Source organism: Mustelus asterias, chromosome 20 (genome assembly GCF_964213995.1).
Source record: "Mustelus asterias chromosome 20, sMusAst1.hap1.1, whole genome shotgun sequence".
NCBI lineage: Eukaryota > Metazoa > Chordata > Chondrichthyes > Carcharhiniformes > Triakidae > Mustelus > Mustelus asterias.
Window position 1 is genome coordinate 79932133 of NC_135820.1, and position 19872 is coordinate 79952004.

At 49.9% G+C, this 19872-nt stretch overlaps 1 protein-coding gene across 3 annotated transcripts in view; it reads left to right on the forward strand.

Moving 5' to 3' along the window:
- LOC144508677 (DENN domain-containing protein 3-like) overlaps nucleotides 1–19872 on the forward strand; it is a 128436-nt gene that overhangs the window by 60405 nt on the left and 48159 nt on the right. For all 3 annotated transcript variants that reach the window (XM_078236923.1, XM_078236922.1, XM_078236924.1), the window contains exons 4-9: nucleotides 3185–3300; nucleotides 4623–4765; nucleotides 8542–8653; nucleotides 11221–11340; nucleotides 11977–12195; nucleotides 17477–17589. In XM_078236923.1, coding sequence (XP_078093049.1) covers nucleotides 3185–3300; nucleotides 4623–4765; nucleotides 8542–8653; nucleotides 11221–11340; nucleotides 11977–12195; nucleotides 17477–17589 — 823 coding nt within the window. The remainder of the gene's footprint in view (nucleotides 1–3184; nucleotides 3301–4622; nucleotides 4766–8541; nucleotides 8654–11220; nucleotides 11341–11976; nucleotides 12196–17476; nucleotides 17590–19872) is intronic.

Consider the following 19872-nt stretch of genomic DNA (forward strand, 5'->3'; position numbering starts at 1 on the left):
TTGATGATGCAAAGATCATCGCCAAAGGCTCCGCAATCTCCTCCCTCGCCTCCCACAGTAACCTGGGGTACATCCCATCCGGTCCTGGCGACTTACCAACCTTGATGCCATTCAATAGTTCCAACACATCCTCTTTCTTTATGTCCACATGCTCGATCATTTCTGTCCACCGCAAACCAGCAGTACAACCACCCAGATCCCTTTCCACCGTGAATACCGAGGTAAAGTATTCATTAAGCACCTCCGCCATTTCTAACGGTTCCGCACAAACTTTTCCCCCTTCACCTTTTAAGGGTCCTATGCCTTCACATCTCATCCTTTTACTCTTGACATATTTGTAGAAAGCCTTGGGATTCTCCTTAATCTTACCCGCCAAGGTCTTCTCATGACCCCTTCTCGCTCTCCTAATTTCCTTCTTAAGCTCCTTCCTACATCGCGTATACTCCTCTAAATCCTTAACACCTCCTAGCTCTCTGAACCTTCTGTACGCCTCTCTTTTCTTATTCACCAGGTTCATCACAACCTTCGTGCACCACGGTTCCCGTACCCTACCAACACCCCCCTGTCTCATCAGAACGTTGTCATGCAGAGCTCCAGACAAACATTCCTTGAAAATCCTCCACTTTCCTTCGGTACTTTTCCCCAAGAATGCCTCCTTCCAATTTACCCGTCTAATTTCCTCCCTGATGACACTGTATTTCCCTTTACTCCAGAGAAACACTTTCCTAGCCTGCCTGATCCTATCTCTTTCCAATGCTATCGTGAAGGTTAGGTATGTTTCTCCCTCTTGTTGGTTCCCTCACCACCTGCCGCAGTCCCAGTCTAGTAACTGTCTCGTAATCTTCAGGACACAAAAACAGAAAATGCTGGAAAACCTCAGCAGGTGCGACAGAATCTGTGGAAGGAGAACAGAACCAATGTTTCAAATCTAGATGACCCTTTGTCGGAGCTTTCTTTAGGACTTGGCCAACTCGGTCTGTGGTGATGCTACTGAGCCAATCTTGGTGATGGACATTGAAGTCCCCACCCAGAGTACATTCTCCACCTGCCCCCTCAATTGTTGTTCAACATGGAGGAGTACTAATTCATCAGCCAAAGGAGGACGGTGCATGGTACCCAACAGGAGGTTTCCTTGCCCATGTTTAATCTGAAGCCATGAGGCTTCATGGGGTACAGAGTTGGTGTTAAGGACTCCCAGGGCAATTCCCTCCTGACTGTATACCACTGTGCTGCCACCTCTGCTGGGTCTGCCATGCTGGTGAGACAGGACATATCCAGGGATGGTAATGGTGGTGTCTCGGGTGTTATCTGTAAGGTATAATTCTGCGAGTATGACTATGTCAGGCAGTTGCTTGATTAAATTGTGATACAGCTCTCCCAATCTTGGCACAAGCCCCCGGATATTAGTAACTGGGTCTTTGCAGAGTCGGCAGGGCTGAGTTTGATGTTGTTGTTTTCGATGCCTCGGTCAGTGCTGACTGATCTGTCTGGTTTCATTCCTTTTATTAGACTTCATAGCGGTTTTATACAACTGAGGAACTTGCTAGGCCATTTCAGACTCAACCACATTGCTGTGAGTCTGGAGTCACATGTAGGCCAGACCGGGTAAGGATGGCAGATTTCCTTCCAAAATAGGGATTGGTGAATCAGATGGGCTTTTACAACAATTGATGATAGTTTCATGGTCATTATAACAGACTAGCTTTCAATTCCAGATTTTATTAATTGAAGTTAAATTCCACCAGCTGCCATGGTGGGATTTGAACCCAGGTCCCCAGAGCATTAACCTGAGCCTCTGAATTATTGTGCATTGACAATACCACTATGCCACCACCATCTGATGAAAGGATTTGATCGAGTGACAGAGAGGAACCATTTCTATAGGAGGCAGGCTCCAAAACAAGGGGAAGAAGTTTAAAATTAGTGACCCAGGAGCCCTTTAAAAATCCCAATCTGGAACGCTCTCCTAACTCTGGGTGGTGGGGGGAGGTGGGAGTTGGATGAACTGGAAAGACTGGGATCGATGGACATTGAGTAAGGGATCCAGGGAAATGCAATCAAGGCAAGTAGAGAGTTAAGATAAAGATTAGCCATGCTCTAACTGAGTAATGCAACCAACTCCCCCTGCTGCTATTCTTTCAGATGCTGCTTCCCTTGTTCCATTTCCTGCACAAGCACCAAGCAGTTAAACACTTCATTTCTGGAGAGTAAAGTTCAAAACAAACAAGGACAGTTAGTGATGTAGCTACAGGCATTCCCCATAGACTTCATTCATTACAAGAACAGGAACCCCCTCCCTCGCACCCCCTCCCATCTCCCCATGCCCTTTGCCCCTGTGGAACTGATAATAATTGACGAGCGGCTGAGTCTTTGTCTAATGATAATTCCACCAACCATTAAATTTAAGATGTTACCAACATTTCTACCCCCAAGACCGTACAGTTTTGTTCTGACATGTTTATTGCTGCAGGTTTGTTCCTCTCAATTAAATTCTCAGATAATCAGATCCAGAATAATTTGATTTTGATGTTTTGACTTTTTTTTCTTATTCCCCACCGTCCTGATGTTGCTCATTCCTCTCGCTCTCTTTCTCCGTCGCTCTCTCTCCACTTGCCTCCTATGCTCTCTCTCTCTCCAATTCTATTTCTCTCTATATCTCTGAATCTCGGTGTGTATTCCTCTCTCTCCTTCTCCATCTCTCTTTCTCCCTCTCTCCTTCCTGATCTTTCTGTTGCTCTATATTTTCCGCCCTGGTCTATCTGTCTTCTTCTCTCTCTCTCTCTCTGTATCTTTCCCTCCATCTCTCCTTGTATTCTGTTATCATTCTCACTCTCTCTTCTTCCAAGCTATCGTTTGCCCTTTGTCTTTCCATTTCCATTTCTATCTGTTACTTTCGTTCTCTGTATCCCTTTCTCTCTCTCTCTCTCTATCCATTTGCACCATCAATGTGTCTGTCCTTCTATCCTTCTATTTTGCTCCCAATATCCCTTATTCCCTTGTCAATATGTTTCACCTTCTTTTCCTCCTGTTCTTTCGTTCTTCCCCTCCCTGTCCGTTTCTCACTCTCGCTGCCCCTAACCCTGTCCTCCTCCCCCTTGTCTCTCTGTCTCTGTGTGTGTCTCTCTGTCTCTGTGTGTGTCTCTCTCTCTGTGTGTCTCTCTCTCTCTGCGTTGCACTTTCCCAGATGGATATAAGCTTCAAGTGGAAGAGCAGGATGAGTCTTTCCATTTCCTGGTTCTTACGGATATCCTGGGGAATAGACAGCAGGGAGTGGTGCTTCATGTACACAGGGAGGTAAAGGTGAGGATTTGAGAGACTGTGATAAGTTTCCTGTGCAGAGTTCGAGTTGGAATTGAGTTCTTTCCTGTGGGATTAAGGGCAAGGGGTATCTGGAATAACTACAGATACTAGACAATAGTCAGAAAGATCCAAGTCAGTTCCACTGTTCCATTTATAAACCTCAATACCTCACTTAGAAATTTTAGAAACATTGAAACCCGACAGTGCAGAAGGAGGCCATTCGGCCCATCGAGTCTGCACCGACCACAATCCCACCCAAATACCAAATAATTGGTATTTTAAGCTATTAAAAAAATCCTTTTTATTCGTGTCACAAGTAGGCTTACATTAACACTGCAATGAAGTTACTGTGAAAATCCTCTAGTCGCCACACTCCGGCGCCTGTTCGGGTACACTGAGGGAGAATTTAGCATGGCCAATGCACCTAATCAGCACATCTTCCGGACTGTGGGAGGAAACCGGAGCACCCCCACGCAGACACGGGAAGAAAGTGAAAACTCCACACAGACAGTGACCCAACCTGGGAATCAAACCCAGGTTCCTGGCACTGTGAGGCAGCTTTGCTAACCACTGTGCCATCGTGCCAGCCTGTATTTGGGACTATGTAGCCAGGGAGGATAGATTGAGTTAAGATTCAGGTCAACTATAATCTAATAGCATGGTAGAACAAGCCTAAGGGGCTGAATGGCCTCCTCCTGTTCCTATGATACTGAATGAAGTAACAGGGCCAGAACAGTGGCACAGTGGTTAGCACTGCGCCAGGGACCCGGGTTCGATTCCTGGCTTGGGTCACTGTCTGTGTGGAGTTTGCACATTCTCCCCGTGTCTGTGTGGGTTTCCTCCGGGTGCTCCGGTTTCCTCCCACACTCCAAAGAGGTGCGGGTTAGGTTGATTGGCCATGCTAAATTGCCCTTTACTGTCAGGAGGGACTAGCTAGGGTAAATGCATGGGATTATGGGGATAGGGGCTGGGTGGGATTGTGGTCAGTGCTGGCTCGATGGGCTGAATGGCCTCCTGCACTGTAGGATTCTATGAACTCGAGGACTATAGCTGATGTTATTTTCCCTGGCGTAGGGCAGGGGAAAGGCACCAGGCTACCTGTGCTGGGCTGTGAGACACCGTCCCTGATGGAGGCTAGACTGAGGGTGGGATTGGATTTGACAGCAATGACCCACCCCCTTGGGGCAATTGCCTTTGATTAGCGCCCGTGGATAACCATGAAGACTGTGTGTGCGTGCTGAGGTTAATTGCACTCTCTAATTCAGCAGGAGGGGTGGGGGGGAAGTTGAAAGGTGTCTGATGTGATGGTTTTGTTTTTCTAGGAGAGCGATCTCTATCAGGCTCCCCCAGAGGGTTCCGAGTTGGCGACAGACCCCGCAGAATCGTTCCAGGTCCTCGTTCCCTACGGAATCTGTGTCATCACCAAATTTTCATATTACACTGTGCTGAAGGATTGTCTTTCCTGGTAAGAGCCTGATACGGTGAGGGGGGATTCACCGGCCCCCTTCACCAATGGCGGAATCCTGGTTGCCCGCGGATTTGGGCGTCAGGACTAAAAGCAGGAATCCCGTTGGTCACGAAGGTGGGTGGGATTTTCCCAGCCTGCCCCGCCTCCCCCACCGAGTCCTTGCCCAAAGTGGGCGGGAACTCGATGATTCTGTTATACCCCTCGCTGACATGTCATTAGGGGCTGGGCAGCCCATCCAGCTGCCTCCCACTGTTCGCCCACCTCCCCAGTGGGAGCTGCACCCAGCGGTCTTTGCTGCTAGTCAGGACCAACGTGGACCGGGCATGTTGGACCCTGAGGGGGGTGAATGTGATAGGTCCAGTGCCCATGTGCCCCTCTGCCACTGCCAGGGGGAGGGTTCCCCGAGGGTTCCCCGTGGGTTGGGTGGGCTCAGGCTGGGGGCACTGGGTTAATCTCAGCACTCTTCCCCAGGATGCGGGTCCCGCGGCTGATCTGCCCCTTCCATACCTGGGAAAGGTGTTGTTCAGCGTTAAGGCGGTGAATTCAGACACTATCCTGGGCTAAAATCCTCATTATTGTCTCTGTGCTCCAAAAGTTTGGAAGTTCCCTGGACACTTTAATCTCCATGTCCCCTGGACAGCTGGAAGGATTCCAAATCACTGGATCACTCCATTCAGCAAAAGGCATTCCCCTTTCTCTCTCTAAGAAGCTGCAGCTGTGAGAAGATCCCTTTCAAGTCCTCAGACTGTCAGGAGAATTCACTTTCACTGGGGGGACATTCCCATCTCCGCAGCTGTTCACTCAGCCCTGTTGTTTTAACACAGCGTTTATTTAATTCTCTGAGCCTTCATAGAAAACGTCAAATCCTTCAAACCCTCTCAAAAACCTTGTTTCCATTCACGTTGCTATTGGAGGAAAGGATTCTCCACCATGGCAAAGGCTGTGGAAGGTTCAGCACAGTCACAATCACAAAGGACGCCCGGAATTTTCCAGCCGGCAGGATTCCCCGGTCCCGCTGCAGTGAATGGAAATTATGCTGAGTGTCCAATTCCCCGTCCTCACTTGCAGTGGTATGAACATCTTTTATATTTGATAAAGACCTCACCGTTTCAGTGATGATGTGGAGATGCCGGCGTTGGACTGGGGTGGGCACAGTAAGAAGTCTCACAACACCAGGTTAAAGTCCAACAGGTTTATTTGTAATCACGAGCTGCCCCTTCATCAGGTGAGTCACGAAGGATGCACTCCGAAAGCTCGTGATTCCAAATAAACCTGTTGGACTTTAATCTGGTGTGAGACTTCTTACATTACTGTGACAGGCCTGCAGTCTGTCCTGGGGAAAATTAGACAGGAATCTGAGACACAAAGTCAAGGACTTTGGAAAGGAAAAGGAGGTTGGAGATGGAGTCATGGTGTGACTCCATGAACAACTGTATCAAAGAAGTTGGTTGCAAGTTGAAAGTTCTGAAGGGAGGATTGGAAATGTCAATATAAATTGCAAGATCATTGTGATATTCAAGGGCTCACAGCTCAACCCCTCAAAGTCAGGGGAACTTAAATTTGTCTCTGTTTGGGGGGTTTTCTGAATTAATCATCCCCCACAGACAGTCAGGAAACAAAATTTGTATCACAGTGAAAAACGTGGATAATTTCCTGACTGAAACATTATCATTTCAGAGTGCCAAATGTTAATTATATTAAAGTGTGAAAAAAACGTTAAAGAGGAAAAAGACCCCACGGACTCACCCTGCCTGTCCTGCACAACTGTGCTGCCTCATGCAGTCAAATAGCCACACTCCCCAAACTGCCTAGAAATCTGCTGAAACGATTGAAATGTCAGAAAACACAGGGCCGTAAGAGAGAAAAATCTGGAAAATGACACTCCAAAAGCGTTTAACTTGTTCCAAGGGAACAGTTGGCTTTTGGGGATTCAAGCCTGAATCAGAAAGTTTCAATACCCTTCCTGGAAAGAGGTGCTTTTCGACTTCAATCCTGGATATTTCCAGCTCTGAGTTTATTCCCCTTGCTCGCGATTCTCCGCATTACAGGAACTAGTTCCTCCCTAACTGCCTGCAATCAGACCTGTAACTGTTAAATAAGAACAAAGAACAAAGAAAATTACAGCACAGGAACAGGCCCTTCGGCCCTCCAAGCCTGCACCGACCATGCTGCCCGACTTAACTAAAACCCCCTACCCTTCCGGGGACCATATCCCCCTATTCCCATCCTATTTGTACTTGTCAAGATGCCCCTTAAAAGTCACTACCGTATCGGCTTCCACTACCTCCCCCGGCAACGAGTTCCAGGCACCCACTACTCTCTGTGTAAAAAGTCTGCCTCGTACATCTCCTTTAAACCTTGCCCCTCGCACCTCAAACCTGTGCCCCCGAGTAATTGACTCTTCCACCCTGGGAAAAAGCTTCTGACTATCCACTCTGTCCATGCCTCTCATCATCTTGTAGACTTCTATCAGGTCTCCCCTCAACCTCGGTCGTTCCAGTGAGAACAAACCAAGTTTCTCCAACCTCTCCTCATAGCTAATGCCCTCCATGCCAGGCAACATCCTGGTAAATCTTTTCTGTACCCTCTTCAAAGCCTCCACATCCTTCTGGTAGTGTGGCGACCAGAATTGAACGCTATATTCCAAGTGCAGCCTAACTAAGGTTCTATAAAGCTGCAACATGGTTTGCCAATTTTTAAACTCAATACCCCGGCCGATGAAGGCAAGCATGCCGTATGCCTTCTTGACTACCTTCTCCACTTGCATTGCCACTTTCAGTGACCTGTGTACCTGTACACCCAGATCCCTCTGCCTATCAATACTCTTAAGGGCCCTGCCATATACTGTATATTTCCTATCTGTATTAGACCTACCAAAATGCATTACCTCACATTTGTCCGGAGCTGGATATAAAAAATAGCTGGAAAAGATCAGCCCTCTGTGTCAGAATCTGGAGACAATAAATGGAATTCAGGACATGTGACTGACTTGAGATGATTCTCAGAAAACAAAGGGAAATATTTTTCTCAACCTTTCACCAACACGACACTTTGCAACCATTGAAAATATTGAGCAGCTCTCCAGGGGGAACTCCCCTGCTGCTCAGAAAACATCTCCTGCTCGTCCATAAAACACACAGTAAATGGGCGGTACACTTGTGTTTTTACACAATGGTGTGTTTCTGCACTAGTGTGTGTGTGTGTGTTTGTGAGTATGTGTGAGTGTGTGAGTGTGTGTGTGTTTGTGAGTGAGTGTGAGTGTGTGTTTGTGAGTGAGTGTGTGTGTTTGTATGTGTGAGTGTGTGCTTGTGAGTGAGTGTGAGTGTGTGTTTGTGAGTGAGTGTGTGTGTGTGTTTGTGAGTATGTGTGAGTGTGTGTGTGTTTGTGAGTGAGTGTGTGTGTTTGTGAGTGAGTGAGTGTGTGTGTGTGTGCGTGCATAAATATCTTTGAGGTTTATACGTAGCACAATTCACGTGGACTATGGGAGCATGAGTAGGATATTCTGTCTCCTGAGCAAGTTCCGTTGTGCTAAATCTCTATCTCTTTCTCCTGAATTTATCTCTTTGGTCAAATCTTTGGTCGCCGGTGCTAATATCTCCCTCTGTTGCTCCAGGTGCAGTGTCTGACATCACATCTGTACAATGCTTTGGGATATTTTGCTGTGTTAAAGGTGCTGTAGGTTTAACTCGTTCTGGACCTTCAGCATTACTGATGCTTGCATTGTCTTTGCCAGCTCCTGGCTGCCACTAACCCCTCCACCTTCTCCCCCTCAGCCTGCTGCTGGAGCTCAAGTCCTGCGGAGACAGAGAGTTTGAGATGAAGGTGAAAGAATTTGCTGCCCAGCTGGCTCTCGTGCCCTGTCCCCCGCCTGGCTCCCTCCAGTTGGTAAGATGTCTGTTCCAGAAATGCAGCATCGTTGGGGTTTGGGTGGTACAGAGGGTCTTAATCATTCAGGGGCTGTGACTATTGCTGGCAAGAGCCAACGTTTATTACCCAGCCATGACTTCCCTTCAGAAGCTGGTTTTGAATAAATCTGAGTGACTGACTGCTCCGCCTCAGATAGCGTCAACCAGAGGATGTGAGTCACACATCATCCAGAATGAGGAAGAACGATAGATTTCCTTCCAGATAGGGCATTAGTGAACCAGGTGGGTTTTCACACCAATCTGATAGTTTCATGGTTACTGAGGCGGCACGGTGGCACGATGGTTAGCACTGCTGCCTCACAGTGCCAGGGATCCAGGTTCAATTCCCAGCTTGGGTCACTGTCTATGCGGAGTCTGCACATTCTCCCCGTGTCTGCGTGGGTTTCCTTCGGGTGCCCTGGTTTCCTCCCACGGTCTGAAAGACGTGCTGGTTAGGGTGCATTGGCCATGCTAAATTCTCCCTCGGTGTTACCCGAACGGGTGCCGGAGTGTGGCGACTAGGGGATTTTCACAGTACCTTCATTGCAGTGTTAATGTAAGCCTACTTGTGACACTAATAAATAAACTTAAACTAGCTTTTCAACTGTCGATTTATTTAATAAATTCCCCCAGCTGTCACAGTGGGATTTGAATTCATGGTGAGAATTTTACATTCTGCCCACCACAGGAATTGGAGCGGGCGAGGGGCGGACAGTGGGAAGGTCTGTTGACCTCAGGTGGGATTTTACGGTTTTGGGACAAGCAAGGCCGTAAAACCCCACCCCATGTCTCCGGATCACTAGTCTGGGTTTCTGCATTACCAGACCCAGTAATTTAACCGTTGCTCTACCTGTGTGTACACATGTGTTCCTGTTTGTGTCACAGAATTATTTAAGACACCCTTGGATGTAGGATGGAGTCCACTGGTCAGGGTTAGCTTGCGACGTTTGACAGGGAATCTTGTCTCCTGCCTTGGATCCTCTCTCCATATCACACAGCCTCTCCGCCCAAGGGGTCAGTTTGGGTGGTTTTGGTCAGTGCAGGAGCTGGATGCTTCAGGAGAGGAATGAAGGGGCAAAAATATAAAGGCTGTCGAGATATTCGAAGGTGCAACCCTAGAAAGGTCAGTTAGCTGAATCACACCAACAGCTTGGGCTCAATCCCTGGATTGGCTGAGGCTGTTTTTGGGGTCTGCCACTTCATGCTGCCTCAGGACAAGAGTCATGATTAAAAGCTCTGAGTGAATAAGGAGTCAATGTACAGAGGAAGGATGTAGGACAAAGGCTGATGTATGAAGTAAAGTTGTATCATAAGCCACGATCTCACTAATTGGTGGAACAGGCTCAAGGAGTCCCTTTGAAGTAGGGAGCCTCGATGCTCAGAGGATTGAGAAGGCTGGAAGGGAGAAACCTCAGCCTTTGCAATTTTCCAAAAGGTTTGAGGTTCTAGCAGCTTTTATGAATGAGGGTGGGCTTCAGATTGGACATGGCACCATGGTACAGGAAACCAATGAAGCAAGGGGAATGTACTGGTAGCCGGAGTCAGTAGGATCAGGGGGATAGTTCACTGCGACCAAGAGTCCAAATGACTGTGTTGTCCGCCCGGTGCCAGGGTTCAGCATACCTGCTCCCAGTTGGAGAGGAAGTTACTGTGGGAGAGGGAGGATCCAGTTGCTGTGGTCCATGTAAGTGCCTATGACATAAGACGTCCAAAGGGGTCCAGGTTTCATTGTTCATAAGTTACTGAAAACTAACGGTGCAGCAAGCAATTAGGATGGTAAATGGAATGTTGGTTGTTCTGAAAGAGGATTTGAATGCAAGAGTTAGCAAGTCCTGTTTAGAGCCTTGGTGAGACCGCACCTGGAGGATTGTACAGTTTTAGTCTTCTAACCAAAGGAAAGATATACTTGTCATAAAGAGAGTACAGCGAAGGTTCACCAGACTGATTCCTGGGATAGTGGGATTGTCCTGTCAGGAGATATTGAGAAGAATGAGAGGTGATCTCATTCAAACATACAAAATTCTTCTTGGGTGTGACAGAGGAGATGCAGGGAGGATGATCCCCCCTGGCTGGGGGGTCTGGAACTGGAGGTCTCGGTTTCAGAATCAGTGACAGGCCATTTTGGACTGGGATGAAGAGGAATTTCCTCATTTGAGAGCTTGGTGAATTTTTGGAATTCTCTCCCTCAGAGGCTGTGGGGGGCTCAGTCACTGAATATGTTCAAGACAAATAATCTGACGATAGATTTCTGGATACAAATAACACCGGCGGAAATAAGGAGAGTGTGAGAAAGTGGGGTTGAGATAGATGGTCAACCATAATCTCGGTGAATGATGGAACAAGATCGAGGGGCCAAATGGCCTTTGTTGCTGCCACAGGGAGAATGTCCAGGATTGCAGCAGAGAACCATCCCAACACGATTCCCTACTCAGGGGCCAGGGACTCCCCGGCCAAAGTGTTTAATCTTTGTGTGTTTCATTGCTTTATCAAGTGGATCACTGATGTCTGCCTCTTTCCTCTTGTCCTGTCCCACTTGCTGGTGCTCAGTGTTTTGAGCTGGGGCCTCTCAGCATTGTGCTGTCACCTCCAGAAGACATCGACAGCCCAGTTATAGATATCGGACTGCACATTCCATTCCTCTGCTTCAAATCAGAAACTATCCTGCAGGTAAACGCTTCTTTCATTCACGAGACATGGGCGTCGCTGACTGGCCAGCGTTTATTGCCCATCGCATGCGTGCGTGCGTGTGGTGAGACAGGCTTATCGAATTTCCTGCGCAGAAACAGGCCATTTAGCTTCTCTGATCCATGATTGAGTTTGTGTTTCTGATGAGCTTGTTCCCACGCCTCTTATCGCACCCAAACAGCACATCCTTCTATTCCTCTCCCTCCCTCGTCTGGTTATCCAGGCTCCCATTAACTATGTCTATACCATCCACTTCAACCCACTCCCTGTGGGAATGTGTTCCACATTCTCACCACTCTCTGGACAAAGACGTTTCTTCCGAATTCCCGATTGAATTTATTAGTGCTGATCTTATATTTGTAACACTAAGGTCTGATCTCTATGTCTGCCTTATCAAACCCGCCATAAGACCTCAGTGCAGTCACTGCTCCATTTTCTCAGACTGTCTAGCCTTTCCTAAGAATCCCTGGCCACTCATCTTTGGTATCAACCTCGTGAACCTTGCCTGCTCCTTATAGAGTTGTCAGACGATGATAGGGATTGGCTATGGGATGTTTGGATGTGTTTTCACAATGTCCCCATCATGCTGTTAACCTGCTGTTCCAACCTCTGCTGCAGATTCTGACGTACATTCTGACAGAACGAAGAGTGGTCTTTTTCTCCACCAACTGGCCTCTGCTGACACTGGTGACCGAGTGTTTTGTACATTACCTGCACCCTCTCCAATGGCGGCACCCCTACATCCCGGTGCTGGCCAATCAGATGCTGGACTTGGTGATGGCACCCACCATCTTCCTGATGGGCTGCCACTCCAGACACTTTGAAACCATCAACGAGGTGAGTGTTGCCACTCAATGTTGTCCAATCTCAGTGACTGCAACCGGCTGAACATTACAAAGCGCTGGAGTAGAGGAGGGTATTTCAGAGTGTGCAGAATAATTTCCTGCCGAGAAACATGTTCCTAATTGCGTAGAACCAGAATTACGTCTTGGAAACCACCCCCCCCCACCCACTCGACATTAATCATTCCCAGGTGAATTCTCGAGGCAGCCAGGAGATTAACCATTACTGAGGCATTGCCAATGGCAGGAGGCTCAATACCCTGCTTTTCCTTCCGTTTGTGCCATGGAATCGTCATCTAAATCGCCAAAACAGAACAATCACAGCTCAGCTCAATACCTCTGAAGCGCAATGTTTCCAACACAGTGCAGCACTCCCTCAGTACTGACCCTCTGACAGTGCAGCACTCCCTCAGTACTGACCCTCTGACAGTGCGGCACTCCCTCAGTGCTGACCCTCTGACAGTGCGGCACTCCCTCAGTACTGACCCTCTGACAGTGCGGCACTCCCTCAGCACTGACCCTCTGACAGTGCGGCACTCCCTCAGTACTGACCCTCTGACAGTGCGGCACTCCCTCAGTACTGACCCTCTGACAGTGCGGCACTCCCTCAGCACTGACCCTCTGACAGTGCGGCACTCCCTCAGCACTAACCCTCTGACAGTGCAGCACTCCCTCAGTGCTGACCCTCTGACAGTGCGGCACTCCCTCAGCACTGACCCTCTGACAGTGCGGCACTCCCTCACTACCCACCCTCTGACAGTGCGGCACTCCCTCAGCACTGACCCTCTGACAGTGCGGCACTCCCTCACTACCCACCCTCTGACAGTGCAGCACTCCCTCACTACCCACCCGCTGACAGTCGGCACTCCCTCAGTACTGACCCTCTGACAGTGCGGCACTCCCTCAGCACTGACCCTCTGACAGTGAGGTACTCCCTCAATACTGACCCTCTGACAGTGCGGCACTCCCTCAGTACTGACCCTCTGACAGTGCGGCACTCCCTCAGCACTGACCCTCTGACTTTGCTGCACTGCCTCAGTACTGACCCTCTGACAGTGCAGCACTCCCTCAGTACTGACCCTCTGACAGTGCGGCACTCCCTCAGTACTGACCCTCTGACAGTGCGGCACTCCCTCAGTACTGACCCTCTGACAGTGCAGCACTCCCTCAATACTGACCCTCTGACAGTGCAGCACTCCCTCAGTACTGACCCTCTGACAGTGCAGCACTCCCTCAGTACTGACTCTCTGACAGTGCGGCACTCCCTCAGTACTGACCCTCTGACAGTGCAGCACTGCCTGAGTACTGACCCTCTGACAGTGCGGCACTCCCTCAGCACTGACCCTCTGACAGTGCAGCACTCCCTCAGCACTGACCCTCTGACAGTGCGGCACTCCCTCAGCACTAACCCTCTGACAGTGCAGCACTCCCTCAGTGCTGACCCTCTGACAGTGCGGCACTCCCTCAGCACTGACCCTCTGACAGTGCGGCACTCCCTCACTACCCACCCTCTGACAGTGCGGCACTCCCTCAGCACTGACCCTCTGACAGTGCGGCACTCACTCACTACCCACCCTCTGACAGTGCGGCACTCCCTCAGTACTGACCCTCTGACAGTACAGCACTCCCTCACTACCCACCCTCTGACAGTGCAGCACTCCCTCAGTACTGACCCTCTGACAGTGCAGCACTCCCTCACTACCCACCCTCTGACAGTGCGGCACTCCCTCAATACTGACCCTCTGACAGTGCGGCACTCCCTCAGTACTGACCCTCTGACAGTGCGGCACTCCCTCAGTACTGACCCTCTGACAGTGCGGCACTCCCTCAGTACTGACCCTCTGACAGTGCGGCACTCCCTCAGTACTGACCCTCTGACAGTGCGGCACTCCCTCAGTACTGACCCTCTGACAGTGCAGCACTCCCTCAGTACTGACCCTCTGACAGTGCGGCACTCCCTCAGTACTGACCCTCTGACAGTGCAGCACTCCCTCAGTACTGACCCTCTGACAGTGTAGCACTCCCTCAGTACTGACCCTCTGACAGTGCGGCACTCCCTCAGTACTGACCCTCTGACCGTGCGGCACTCCCTCAGTACTGACCCTCTGACAGTGCGGCACTCCCTCAGCACTGACCCTCTGACAGTGCGGCACTCCCTCAGCACTGACCCTCTGACAGTGCGGCACTCGCTCAGTACTGACCCTCTGACAGTGCGGCACTGCCTCAGCACTGACCCTCTGACAGTGCGGCACTCCCTCAGCACTGACCCTCTGACAGTGCGGCACTCCCTCAGTACTGACCCTCTGACAGTGCGGCACTCCCTCAGCACTGACCCTCTGACAGTGCGGCACTCCCTCAGCACTGACCCTCTGACAGTGCGGCACTCCCTCAGTACTGACCCTCTGACAGTGTGGCACTCCCTCAGTACTGACCCTCTGACAGTGCGGCACTCCCTCAGTACTGACCCTCTCACAGTGCGGCACTCCCTCAGCACTGACCCTCTGACAGTGCGGCACTCCCTCAGCGCTGACCCTCTGACAGTGCGGCACTCCCTCAGTACTGACCCTCTGACAGTGTGGCACTCCCTCAGTACTGACCCTCTGACAGTGCGGCACTCCCTCAGTACTGACCCTCTGACCGTGCGGCACTCCCTCAGTACTGACCCTCTGACAGTGCGGCACTCCCTCAGTACTGACCCTCTGACCGTGCGGCACTCCCTCAGTACTGACCCTCTGACAGTGCGGCACTCCCTCAGCACTGACCCTCTGACAGTGCGGCACTCCCTCAGCACTGACCCTCTGACAGCGCGGCACTCCCTCAGTACTGACCCTCTGACAGTGCGGCACTCCCTCAGCACTGACCCTCTGACAGTGCGGCACTCCCTCAGCACTGACCCTCTGACAGTGCGGCACTCCCTCAGTACTGACCCTCTGACAGTGCGGCACTCCCTCAGTACTGACCCTCTGACAGTGCAGCACTCCCTCAGTACTGACCCTCTGACAGTGTAGCACTCCCTCAGTACTGACCCTCTGACAGTGCGGCACTCCCTCAGTACTGACCCTCTGACCGTGCGGCACTCCCTCAGTACTGACCCTCTGACAGTGCGGCACTCCCTCAGTACTGACCCTCTGACCTTGCGGCACTCCCTCAGTACTGACCCTCTGACAGTGCGGCACTCCCTCAGCACTGACCCTCTGACAGTGCGGCACTCCCTCAGCACTGACCCTCTGACAGTGCGGCACTCCCTCAGTACTGACCCTCTGACAGTGCGGCACTCCCTCAGCATTGACCCTCTGACAGTGCGGCACTCCCTCAGCACTGACCCTCTGACAGTGCGGCACTCCCTCAGCACTGACCCTCTGACTGTGCGGCACTCCCTCAGTACTGACCCTCTGACAGTGTGGCACTCCCTCAGTACTGACCCTCTGACAGTGCGGCACTCCCTCAGTACTGACCCTCTGACTGTGCGGCACTCCCTCAGTACTGACCCTCTGACAGTGCGGCACTCCCTCAGTACTGACCCTCTGACCGTGCGGCACTCCCTCAGTACTGACCCTCTGACAGTGCGGCACTCCCTCAGCACTGACCCTCTGACAGTGCGGCACTCCCTCAGCACTGACCCTCTGACAGTGCGGCACTCGCTCAGTACTGACCCTCTGACAGTGCGGCACTGCCTCAGCACAGACCCTCTGACAGTGCGGCACTCCCTCAGCACTGACCCTCTGACTGTGCGGCTCTCCCTCAGTACTGACCCTCTGACAGTGCGGCACTCCCTCAGCACTGACCCTCTGACAGTGCGGCACTCCCTCAGCACTGACCCTCTGACAGTGCGGCACTCCCTCAGTACTGACCCTCTGACAGTGTGGCACTCCCTCAGTACTGACCCTCTGACAGTGCGGCACTCCCTCAGTACTGACCCTCTCACAGTGCGGCACTCCCTCAGCACTGACCCTCTGACAGTGCGGCACTCCCTCAGCACTGACCCTCTGACAGTGCGGCACTCCCTCAGTACTGACCCTCTGACAGTGTGGCACTCCCTCAGTACTGACCCTCTGACAGTGGCTTGTTGACCTACACTGACTTCCGGTCTGGCAAAGTGTTGAATTTAAAGCGCTCATTGTTATTTTCAGATCCTCCCGTCGTCTTGCCCCTCACTATCTCTGCAATCCCTGACAACCCCATATCTCCCTCAGATATATTCTCTCCTCCTCTCAATCCGACATCTCAATGTTCCCCAATTTTAATCACCCCACCATTGGTGTGCCTGGCTCACTGGGACTCAAACTCTGGAATTCTCTCCTTGAACTTCTCCACCTCCCTCTCCTCCCAGCCCACCCGCTTCTTCTCTGTGTTGTGCGGTGTGTTATAATTCAGGTCAGAAACGCCAAAGTATTTTATGGAGCCCGCTTGGATCGTAAATTTTGCATCTTGAATTTAGCTAGGATAAACATGAGATGTTTCACCTCAGGTAAGATTCAAATGACCCACTAGGGAGCTTTTATCAAACAAAGTTTATTATAAAATATAGTTAACATGTATGGAAAGAAAATTAGAAATAACTTTTACCAATTATAAACAAGAAAAAACACCATATTGTAAAAACCGTAACAATGATACAAAATGTTCCAACCAAACAAACTTTCCTCTAAACCTGCCACAGGTTTAACACAGAAAATACAAATGCTCACGTGATGTTGGAACTTAGTCCTTTGATTGGGTGCTGCAGTTCTCTTGATACACACACAGACAAGGATTGACGTCAGAAAAGCTTCCCAAAACAGCAGGGAGAGAGAAAGGCTCCAGGTACTAACTAGCAAACCACCAACAGCAGAATTCTCACTCCAGGAAGGCCAGGAGACCTGCTTCAAAGTAGCCAGCAGAATTTCCAATACCAGGGAGAGAGAAACACTGCTTTCAGTCTGATGTCCACATCCCTTCTAAACTAAAACCGCAGCTCAAACCGAAAATGAAAGCGTTCCTCTCACCTGACCTGTCAATCATTCTTACCCCTAACAATGCAGAGTCATAAAACATCCCAGAACGTACCTGAGGCCCCGAGTAAAAATAAACAAAACCCCATTTAAACCATTGAAGCTGCAATAAAAGGACTTCAAGCAGATAGCCCAGCAACAATGAAATAAAACCTGCTTACAAACTGCAGAGAATATGATTTTAAAAAGACACATTTCTTTAAGGTACACTAACGTCACAGGAATGCAGTGTGTATGTGTTTCTCGTGTCAACACAGCAATCACTCTGGATGTTCACCTTTACAGGTGGAAGAGTTAGTTCTCGTGGACGTTGACAATGGCACAGTCCTCACCACACAACATAAGGGGCTTGAGACCCCCCACCTGCCCACAGCCGCTGTGGAAGAATTCTTAACCAGGTAAGGAGCCCCGTGAGCTGCAGCAAAGTGGCTCCCAGAGGCGCCATTGGTGGAACCTTCACCTCCTGGAGATATATTGGTACGTTCTTTCCAAAGGGCGGCACGGTGGCACAGTGGTTAGCACTGCTGCCTCACAGCTCCAGGGACCTAGGTTTGATTCTCGGCTTGGGTCACTGTCTATGTGGAGTTTGCACATTCTCCTCGTGTCTGCGTGAGTTTCCTCCGGCTGCTCTGGTTTCCTCCCACAGTCCAAAGGTGTGCGGGTTAGGTTGATTGGCCATGCTGAATTGCCCCTTAGCATCAGTTAGAGGGATTAGCGGGGCAAATATGTGGGGTTATGGGGATAGGGCCTGGGTGGGATTGTGGTGGGTGCAGGCTCGATGGGCCAAATGGCCTCCTTTTGCACTGTAGGATTCTATGATTCTTTGATCACCCGATCAAAACCCCAAAGGGTCCTCATACAACTGGGCAGTGGAATGTATAAAAATCTCTTTAGGTATGTGAACAGGAAAAGGAGGACAAATGTGAGTCCATTCCAGGCAGAGACGGGAGAATTTACAATGCAGAATAGGAAAATGGCAGAGAAACTAAACAAATAATTGAAATCTTTGTTCAAGGAGAAAGATACAAAAAATCTCCCAGAAAAACCAGGGAACCAAGGGACCTGTGAAAATGAGGAACTGAGAGAAATCAGTATTAACAAAGAAGTAGTATTCAAAAAATTAATTAGATTGATGGTTGATAAATCCCTTGACATGATGAGTTATATCCCAGAGTACTGAAGAAGGTGTATCGATGGTTACCTTTCAGAATTGTATAGACTCTGGAATGGTTCCTGCAGACTGGAAAGTAGACAATATTAGGGTAGTGGTCGAAGGGTCTTTTTCCGGCTGGAGGTCTGTGACCAGTGGTGTTCCGCAGGGCTCTGTACTGGGACCTCTGCTATTTGTGATATATATAAATGATTTGGAAGAAGGTGTAACTGGTGTAATCAGCAAGTTTGCGGATGACACGAAGATGGCTGGACTTGCGGATAGCGAAGAGCATTGTCGGGCAATACAGCAGGATATAGATAGGCTGGAAAATTGGGCGGAGAGGTGGCAGATGGAGTTTAATCCGGATAAATGCGAAGTGATGCATTTTGGAAGAAATAATGTAGTGAGGAGTTATACAATAAATGGCAGAGTCATCAGGAGTATAGACACACAGAGGTGTGCAAGTCCACAAATCCTTGAAGGTGGCAACACAGGTGGAGAAGGTGGTGAAGAAGGCATATGGTATGCTTGCCTTTATAGGACGGGGTATAGAGTATAAAAGCTGGAGTCTGATGATGCAGCTGTATAGAACGCTGGTTAGGCCACATTTGGAGTACTGCGTCCAGTTCTGGTCGCCGCACTACCGGAAGGACGTGGAGGCATTAGAGAGAGTGCAGAGAAGGTTTACCAGGATGTTGCCTGGTATGGAGGGTCTCAGCTATGAGGAGAGATTGGGTAGACTGGGGTTGTTCTCCTTGGAAAGACGGAGAATGAGGGGAGATCTAATAGAGGTGTACAAGATTATGAAGGGGATAGATAGGGTGAACAGTGGGAAGCTTTTTCCCAGGTCGGAGGTGACGATCACGAGGGGTCACGGGCTCAAGCTGAGAGGGGCGAAGTATAACTCGGATATCAGAGGGACGTTTTTTACACAGAGGGTGGTGGGGGCCTGGAATGCGCTGCCAAGTAGGGTGGTGGAGGCAGGCACGCTGACATCGTTTAAGACTTACCTGGATAGTCACATGAGCAGCCTGGGAATGGAGGGATACAAACGATTGGTCTAGTTGGACCAAGGAGCGGCACAGGCTTGGAGGGCCGAAGGGCCTGTTTCCTGTGCTGTACTGTTCTTTGTTCTTTGTTCTAGCCCTGCTGTTTAAGAAGGGAGGGAGAGAACTACAGACCCGTTAGTTTGAAGTCAGTAGTAGGGAAAATATAAGAATCTATTATATAGATTGTGATAACTGGATCCTCCGAAATAGTGATATGATTGGGCAGTGCCAACATGGATTTATGACCGGTATATCATGTTTGCCAAACCTGTTGGAGCTTTTTGAGATTGTTAGTTGAAGCATAGATAAAGGGCAACCAGTAGATGTGGTGTATATGGCACAGGAAGTTAGTAAACAGAATTGGAGCAGATGGGGGTGGTGTAATATGGATTGAGAATTGGTTAACAGGCAGGAAGCAGAGAGTGGGAATAAACGGGTCATTCTCATGATGCCGTTCCTCGTGGGGTTCCACAAGGATC